This window comes from Sus scrofa, chromosome 4, assembly GCF_000003025.6.
Source record: "Sus scrofa isolate TJ Tabasco breed Duroc chromosome 4, Sscrofa11.1, whole genome shotgun sequence".
Classification (NCBI taxonomy): Eukaryota; Metazoa; Chordata; class Mammalia; order Artiodactyla; family Suidae; genus Sus; species Sus scrofa.
Window position 1 is genome coordinate 96,806,915 of NC_010446.5, and position 9,089 is coordinate 96,816,003.

General features: G+C 48.2%; 1 protein-coding gene across 1 annotated transcript; it reads left to right on the forward strand.

The window, feature by feature from the left end:
* LOC106510156 (late cornified envelope protein 3B-like) lies at positions 7,946-8,246 on the forward strand. Its single transcript, XM_013997116.1, has one exon. The coding sequence runs from the start codon at positions 7,962-7,964 to the stop codon at positions 8,244-8,246; it is 285 nt and encodes a 94-aa protein (XP_013852570.1). The 5' UTR covers positions 7,946-7,961.

Below are 9,089 nucleotides of genomic sequence, written 5' to 3' on the forward strand. Positions count from 1 at the left end.
AATAAAACATGATGCATATTTTGTTTACAGTAAATCTCCGGAGTTTTCAATTAACAGTATTTTGGGCTATATTTTGTTACATAATAGACTTTACCAATAGATAAAAGTATTGGATAGAATTCCCCAGAGCAGAACTTAAGAATTTCTGTGCATGGAGTTCTTGTCGTGGCTCAGTGGTTAATGAACCCGACTAGGATCCATGAGGACATGAGTTCGATCCCTGGCCCTGCCGTGAGCTGTGGTGTAGGTCGCAGATGTGGCTCGGATCCTGCGTTGCTGTGGCTCTGGTGTAGGCCGGCAGCTACAGCTCCGATTTGAGCCCTCATCTGGGAACCTCCATATGCCACAAGCGTGGCCCTAAAAAGACAAAAGACAAAAAAAAAAAAAAAAAAAAGAATTTCTGTGCAAATGACATTTTAAGGTGAGACTTCCAGGAGAAAGATCTCAATGCTTTGTAATTTTTGAAGCCTCGTTTATGATCCAAAATATGTTCAATTTTGATAAACTCTCCAAGTACACTTGAAAAAGAATACAAGTTCTGTCATTGTTGGATTTTGTATTTTTTTTAAAGAATAATGTAATTATTTATTTATTTACTTTTGTCTTTTAAGGGCTGCTCCCACGGCATATGGAGGTTCCCGGGCTAGGGGTCTAACAGAGCTGTAGCCACCGGCCTACGCCAGAGCCACAGCAATACGGGATCCGAGCTGCATCTGCGACCTACACCACAGCTCACAGCAACGCCGGATCCTTAACCCACCGAGCAAGGCCAGGGATCGAACCCGCAACCTCATTAATTAATGCCTTAAAGATTTTTCCCCCCTTAGGAGAGATTGGGAGGTAGTTTTATGGTTTGGGGAGTGAAAAATAGGGCTGCAGATAAGGATCAGGGTAGAGGCGAGATTGCATTGTTTTCAAAGCTGGTGTTTCAGTGGTCGGTGGTCTTCTTTCTGGAATAAAGAATGCTTCATTAACATCTTCCATTTGTTGGGGGTTTTAGTGCTGCAGAAGAACTCAAAGATATTGTTCTGTAAATGACCCGGGACCCTGCCCCAAGGCTGCACGTTGTCTCTTGACTCCTCCTCTCTGGTCTCTGCATCCCCTCCATTGCCTGATTAGCAACTGTCTGAACCTGCCCCTTAGAACTCAGGGAAGTTCATGGAGGCTGAAGTTTATTCCCTAAAAACAGGAATGGGGAAAGCAGAAAGGCTTGTGTGGTCAGGAGCCGCCCAGGGCCATGCTCAGTTTTAATAAGGGGAGACTTGGAAGGAAAGCGTTGTCCAGTCGACTTTGCTGTCCTCACAAGAACCTGCCTTATCCAACTCTGAAGACCCATGAAGCCAAGCCAAGTTGTCCCGGTCTTCCTAAGTCCCACCTAGATCTGCCTATAGTGACTCCCAGACAGGTGAGCAAGTCTAGCTGAAATCAGCCAATCTAGATGGGTGTCCACTAAGCACCTGTCCTGTGCCACCAAGGATTATGGTTGGTTGTTACTCAGTATTATTTTGGCAATAGATAACTGATCAATAAAGAATTGTAAGTTCACAGTTATTTTCTTTAGGCACTTTGAAAATGTTATTAATATTTTCACCTGACTTCCATGATTTCTATTTGAGAAGTTAGCAGTCGGTGTGAAGGAGTGATCTTATTTAGAAGATGTCCTGTTGAGGCAGAATATTAACGCAGGTAGTCGGTGTAGCAGCGTGGGCTTCGATGCATTCTTTGATAAGGCTATGGATTAACCCATTTGTGGTTTCAGGGCTCCAGAGAGTAATTCCCTACAGGACTTGTTTTATAATAGGAATTGTGCCTTCCCCACAGACTTTGTTTAACTATAGGAAGTGTGCCTTCCCCAAATGGGCCTTAATTTCTCACCCACTCCTCAACTGATAGAAAAGGAATGAGAGAGATGGTGACTTAGTCTAAGGGAAGAGAAGGACAAAGAAATTATAAAAATTTGGGGACATTTCCACCCCTAAATCCCCTATTGGACAAGGACTGACAAAGGTGACTGGGCAAGGCCGATGGAAAACAACCGCATCTTTCTGGACCCCACTTTTGTACCTGTCCCCCATCTTTAAGACATAAAAATCCCTATAGGAAAATAGAGAAGGGGGGCTCTTCTTCCCCCTCCCAGGAGCCCTGGGAGCTATTTGCTATAAAGTCATTGCTTGCTTGCTGCCTGTGTGTTCACAGAGTTAATTCTTTGGCTGTGCAAACAAGAATCCGGATTTCGGTAACACTGTGGGGCTCAAAGAATCTCCCCTGGCCGCCAGAGCCAGGCCCCCAAGGGGTGTCCAATACGTGGGTGGCATTTGTCCTCCTGTTGTGATAGGGCTGTGGCTGCTGCTGCACTCCCTGGTGGGTGGGGTTGACCTCTGCCTGGCATCAAAGCCAGGGGGCTGAAGTTTATTCCCTAAAAACAGGAAATGGGGGACACAGAAAGGCTTGTGTGCTCAGGAGCCGCCCAGGACCTGGCATCAAAGCCCACCCACCACGGATGTGCATGCTGGGGCAGGGGTATGGCTTGGTGAACTGTGAGGCCTGGCTAAGAAGCAGGTGTTGGTGGAGTAACTGGTGCTAACAGATTGGAGAGAGAATTTCAAAGTAATTCTTGCCAGCACTGTCATTAGCAGGGTAGCCTGAGTTCACAAAAGTGGCTCCTGACAGTGGCTCTGTGCCAGGGAAGCCTCCCAACTTGTTCCTGCCTCTCCAGCAGACCCTTCAAGATTAGTGGGTCCCCGTCCCCTGATATGAAATTTCTCATTCCCAAATGTTTTAGAAAAAATACACCTAAGCATTTTGGTTATTTTCTTCTATTTCCAATTGGTTTTAAATGCATACATTTCAAGTTAATATATTTATAAATTTGTAGGCAAATTCATGAATGACCATGTCTCCATATAACTTACATTGATTCCAAATTGCAGTGATTTCAGAAGACATGCATTATGCATTACAGTTTTTTGGTTTGTTTGTTTTTGCTTTTTAGGACCGCACCCTTGGCTCATGGAGGTTCCCAGGCTAGGGTCGAATCGGAGCTGTTACTGCTGGCCTACGCCACAGCCACAGCAACATCAGAACCGAGCCACATCTGCGACCTACACCACAGCTCACAGCAACGCCGGATCCTTAACTCACTGAGCAAGGCCAGGGATCGAACCTGCAACCTCATGGTTCCTAGTTGGATTCGTTTCTGCTGTGCCACGACAAGAACACCCCTTCCTATTCCTAGTCTCTCCTTTATATAGGCTGGAATGAGGCCACATAAAAGGGAGTAAGGGTGACAGGGCAAGTCCTGTCACTGCATGGGGAGTCCCACGAGGCTGTATCTGCATCTGTGGTCTTTAGAGGGAGAGGCTCTTTGGTGCCTATTGTTTCCAGCTCTGGAGATCTAGCCACAATCATAAAACAGTATGTGTGCCTTCAAAATCCTGTTAGTGGAGTTCCCACTGAGGAGCTGTGGGTTAATGGTCTGGCTTGTCTCTGTGGCACTGCCAGTTCAACCCCTGGCCAGGTGCAGTGGGTTAATGGTCCCACATTGTTGCAGCTGTGGCCTAGGTTACAGCTGTGACGTAGGTCGCAGCTGCAGTTCAGATTTAATGCCTGGCCTGGGAACTTCCATATGCTGTGGGTGCAACTGAAAAGGGAAAAAAAAATAACAATCTCAAAACCCTATTAGAGCTTGATTCAATCAGCAAATTTTTCCATAGGTATGGGTCAGGGCTTAGATACGAAAGGACGTAATCGGGACCCAAAGAACCCAGGGGAAAGCGTCCTTAAATTGGAGGCCATGATAGCATTTCCAGCCCCTTCATGCCACCTTCACTGCAAATGGTTTAAGCAAGTTTTGTAGGATACCAAAGGTCGTGGTGATGGGGAAGGACTTGAACTAGGAAGGGACTGATTGATTCAGGAAAAAGTGTTTCCCCTGTGTTTATATGTGCGGTCCTTGGTTGGTTGATTGCTTTGTCTCTGATGTATCTTGGTCAAAATGTGCTTCCAAGATTTACATCTGCAATGCTTGCTCTTTGCCTCTAACTCAGTATTCCAAGACAACTTAGTGGCTGGAAAGACCACTTAAAAGGCTATCTGCACTGCTGCATTGCATTGCCCTCCTGCACCAGTTAGCATCACCAGATGATGAATTCTTCCAAAGGTTCAATCAGCTAAACCAAGTTCCATTCTTGCTATGTCTCCATAGGACCCCAAAATGTCATCTCCACAGGACCCCAGAGTGTCATCTCCACAGGACCCCAGAATGTCAGGACCACTAAGGATGAGTTGCCACGCTCTGGGAGAAGTGACAGGTTGAAGAGTCACTCTTCTGTCAGCACAGGACATCTGCCTATCTATCAACATTTGACTCTGATGATCAAAAGGATGGGCTCTAAAAGTGGGGATGATGACTCCTCTTCTCCAGAATAAAAAGATGGGAGGCAACTGCTATTAAAACATCAACGTAGGGAACCAAGGACTATGTTTAAGGAAGTGACCCAGAAAGTCATTTGCATTTCATAAGAACAACTTCGCCAAATGCCTCTGAGATGTTTTAATCCTTTGGCTCTTGACCAATTCGTGTCATGCTCATATTCTTGCCTGGCAGACCCAGGATGGCCTAGATATGTACTCAAAATGGCCCGCACACGTCTCTGAAAACCACAGCTGATGAGATAGGAAAGTATCTACTGCTGGAGCCACCTGAGCTCCTGAGTAGGTTGGGCCCCTGCCCCACAAAAGAGCTGAATACCCCTTCTGGGAATTCATCTCTCTTGTATGTGATGCATGTTCTGCTGGCAAGTTTCTAAGCTCTCTGAGGACAGAGACTGTGTCTCTCTCCTTCACTGCTGCAGCTTTAGTGCTGATTATGGTGTCTAGCCTATAGCTGAAGCCCAGCAAGTATTTTTTTTTAAATAAAGTTGTATGGGAATATAACTTTTTTTAAAAAATGAAGTTATATAGGAATAAATGAGTAAGAAAGAATTCCAGAACAGAAGCAGGTGATGGCTCAGGCCATCCTCAGGCTTGTGAGAGGTAAGACCAGGACAGGGATTGAGCTGGCAGAGAGCCCAAAGTCCCCTGACAGCCCCCTTTTCTCTCAGGCCAACCTCCTGCCATTTTCTCTTGCCCAGCTCCACCCAAAAAGTCAAAGAGGCAGCCAGGCTAGAGCTATATTTTCTTCCACTGTCTTCTAGGCACAGTCCTAGGCACACCCCCTCACCTGGCATTTCATATGTGCCCGTTTTCATCCTTTATAATGGACTCTTTTTGTGTGTGTGTGTGTTTTAGGGCCGTATCTGCGCATATGGAGGTTCCCAGGCTAGGGGTCGAATCAGAGCTGTAGCTGCTGGCCTACACCACAGCCACAGCAATATGGGATCTGAGCCGCATCTGAGATCTACACCAGCACCGCAACGCTGGATCCTTAACCCACCGAATGAGGCCAGGGATCAAAGCTGCATCTTCATGGATGCTAGTCAGATTCGTTTCTGCTGAGTCATGACCGGAACTCCCTGACTCTTTTTATTATAGAATCTCCCTGGGAGGGTGGAGGGGTGGCTGTGGGAGTGTGGAAATCTATGGAATTCTTAAAAGTATTCATGTATCAAATTGTTCAAAGTAGAGGGATGGGCAGAGGGGAAGAAGGAACTAACATCCACTATATATTATTGTGTGTCAAAGAACAAGTACCTAACCCTCTAGTCTATAGTATACTCTGATCAAAGCAAAGTTTTCTTTAAAATTACAGTGTAGTTTAAAGTCATTGTTATTAAAAACTCAATACCATCTTAATTGTGATTATTTTCTTTGGAAACATAGTATAACAAAAATTTTTCAAATTCATGACAGTGATTTTTCTTTCCAGGCTATGACTTATTCTATTATATTATTACAGCAGAATTCAATGATGAATTTGCACTAATATTACAATTAAAACCAAATGGGGAGTCCCCTTGTGGCGCAGTGGATTAAGGATCCAGTAGCCACTTCGGTCGCTGCTGTCTGTGGTGCGGGATCCCTGGCCCAGGAACTTCCTTCCACAGGCTGCTAATAAGCCAAAAAAGAAAAAAGAAACAAAATGTAAAAATAACTAACCATTTACCTGAATTCACCATATATAAAACCTCAAGCACAGTTATTCCATAACAGAAATGCATAGAACCTCATAAATCTCATCATTAACATACTGAACAAAATCTTCATCAATTGTCAAGATAATATATAGAATTAGACACGACTTAACACATGCCACAGGCAGCCACAAACAGGTGCCCTTTGTTTTCCATTCATCGTGAGTTCTGTTAGCCCTGCAGACGGAAGTCACATTTTTTGACACCATCCCCCACCTTCATCAAGACCTACCTCGGCTCTACTCACCTCCCACCAAGCCCCCCAGGCTGCATTCCAGATGCCATGAAGGTCTCTCAAGAGCTCTGCCTCTCAAACCATGGTCCCAGCCCCATTCATCTACTCCTTACCCACCCATCTCCAAGATCCAGGATGCTCAGCTTAATCCACACCTGTACAACAGAGGCTGAGTACCTCATCTGAGAGGGGATGGATAGAACAGGGGGGTGATTGACACTCCAAGTGGCCTCGGGCCTGATGCCTTTGCACTCACTTGTGCTGCTGCATCACTTTGCACACAGGATCTTTTTAATTGTTCGGTTGTCCTTCTGTCTTTCTGAGAGGCTCTGAGCTAGTCGAGGGCAGTTCTAGGCATCTCCATAGTACCAGTGCCCACAGAGGAGAAATCCTGAGTGCAGGGCATATGAGCTGAAAGAATAAATAAAAGCGGAGTGGGGGCCAGTGGGCCTGAGCTGCGGGTAATTGGATCATCGTGGAGATTTCCTGCTTCCTTTTTGTCCTTCCTCAAAATCTGTGCCTAGAAAAATGCTGAAAGCCTGGTCCTGGGAGGATGAGGTCTGTCACCTTGGGTTGAGCACAAGGACACATACTTGGGCTGTGCATCATGAAGCTCAGCCTCAAAGGGCTTGGGCATTGGTGCCTAAGGCCACGGTGGCCTCAGGAAGAGCCTCCCCTCCTTCGGGAGAGTCAGGTGAGTGTCCAGTGAGGCAGAGGGCCTGAGCGGAAGGGGCTGCACAGGTGTGCCCGCATTTCAGCAAGGAGAGGGCAGTGGGAAGTCAGGATGGAGGTGGCAGAAAAGGGCCCATGGTGAGCAGCAGGGGCAGGGAAGGACGGGGTGGTGGGGAAGAAGAGTCCACAAGCGGCATGAGGGGTTCTGCGGTGCAGCGACCTCAGCAACTCCCCTCCTTGTCTTCCCAGGCCTGCCCGCATCTCCTCCTCACACTCTCAGTGACGTGCATGCTCCTCCCTTGTGTCCATGGAGATGAGAAGCGCTGGAAAGTCCTGGCGCAATTGTGTGTCATGTGCACTGAGTACCTGAAGGGGGCGCCATTCACACAGTGTCTGTGTGACAGGCTCTCCGTTAAGTCACCTAGCAGCCTATCAGCTTGCTTTCCTCTTGAGATGAAGCAAAGAGAGCACCTTGGGCCCGTTTAACTCCAAATCAATTTCCATTTCTCTTCTGATCTTGGCTCCAAGAGCAACTGACCTGTGCCCTGAGGTGGGGGGCGGGGGCACTACAATTAAATGGTAAACATTGGCCTGAAGTCTCTACATCAACACATTGTTTTTCTTTTTTCTTTTTAAGGCCCTACCCACGGAAAGTTCCCAGGCCTGGAGGTCAAATGGAATCAGAGCTTCAGCTGCAGGCCTGCACCACTGCCACAGGAACACAGGATCCGAGCCACATCTGCAACCTACACCACAACTCAGGGCAAAGCAGGATCCTTATCCCACTGAGCAAGGCCGGGGATAGAACCAGCATTTCTCAAGGAGACTGTCAGGTTCTTAACCCACTGAGCCACAACAGGCACTCCCATACTTTGTTTTTATTTTGGTTTGGTTTTGTGCAGGCTCCCTGACCTCCTGCCCCGATGTCCTGCCAGCAGAACCAGCAGCAGTGCCAGCCCCCTCCCAAGTGCCCCTCGCCCAAGTGCCCCCCAAAGAGCCCGGCACACTGTCGGCCTCCAGCCTCCTCCTCAGGCTGTGCTCCCATCTCCGGGGGCTGCGGGGGCCCCAGCTCTGAGGGCGGCTGCTGCCTGAGCCCCCACAGGCGCCGCCGGTCCCACCAATGCCGGCTCCTGGGCTCCAACTCCTGCGACGGAGGCAGTGGTCTGCAGTCTGGGGGTTCTGGCTACAGTGCAGGGGGCCGCTGCTGACATGGGTCATGAGATTAACTTAAAAAAAGATTTGTTCCTAATATGACCGGAAGCAACCCCAGCTGATGCATCTTGTTCCTGTCCCTTTCTCTCCAGCTGAGATATTCCTCAGAGATTTCCAAGCACTCCCCAGGAGGGTTTATCCCACTGGTCTCCAGGAGCTCAGTGGTTTCCCTTTCCATGTCCAGGGGGAAAAAAATCATAAAGCTTTTCTTTTTTATTGCACACTTTGTCTGTGTCCATGTCTTGGCCCCAGGCTGCCCTGCACTGGGTGCAGAGCCCTGTGTCAGGAACAGAATCATAGCAGCTCCTCCTCCCCTCAACTCTCAGGAGCCTTTGGGGGTTTGTATATTAGGATGGGGGTGGGTTAGGGAGGGTTAATGGTGGGGATACGTTACTGGAAGGCTTGCGTTTTCAGGTGGAAAAGAGGTGGGATATCATTTGATGCTGGCGTCTTCAGGGTCTGCTCACAGAGTTCTTGTAAGGATGTCACTCTGGGCTCTCCGACCGAATGGCAGGGCTCAGAGGGACAGAGAACCAGAGAGTGGGCAAAGGGGAACGAGACCAAAGAGGATGGAAGAGAATTAAGCTGGCCCCCAAATGAGGACCGAGGCGGGGGGGGAGGTTGTAGAGCATAAAAGGGGAAGAACTTGAAGTCAGGGTGCAGGGGGAGAAGTGGATGGGGAAGGCTCACCAAATGAGGGGTTCCGACAGGTGGGCCAAGAGGAGAACGCAGAATGGCCAGCGCGGGGCCACAGAGAGGAACAGCGCTCAAGAGAGGACAGGAGGGGCAGCGAGCGCCCCCTGACGGCAGGATCTTGCTCTGCACTTGAGGCCTCTCCC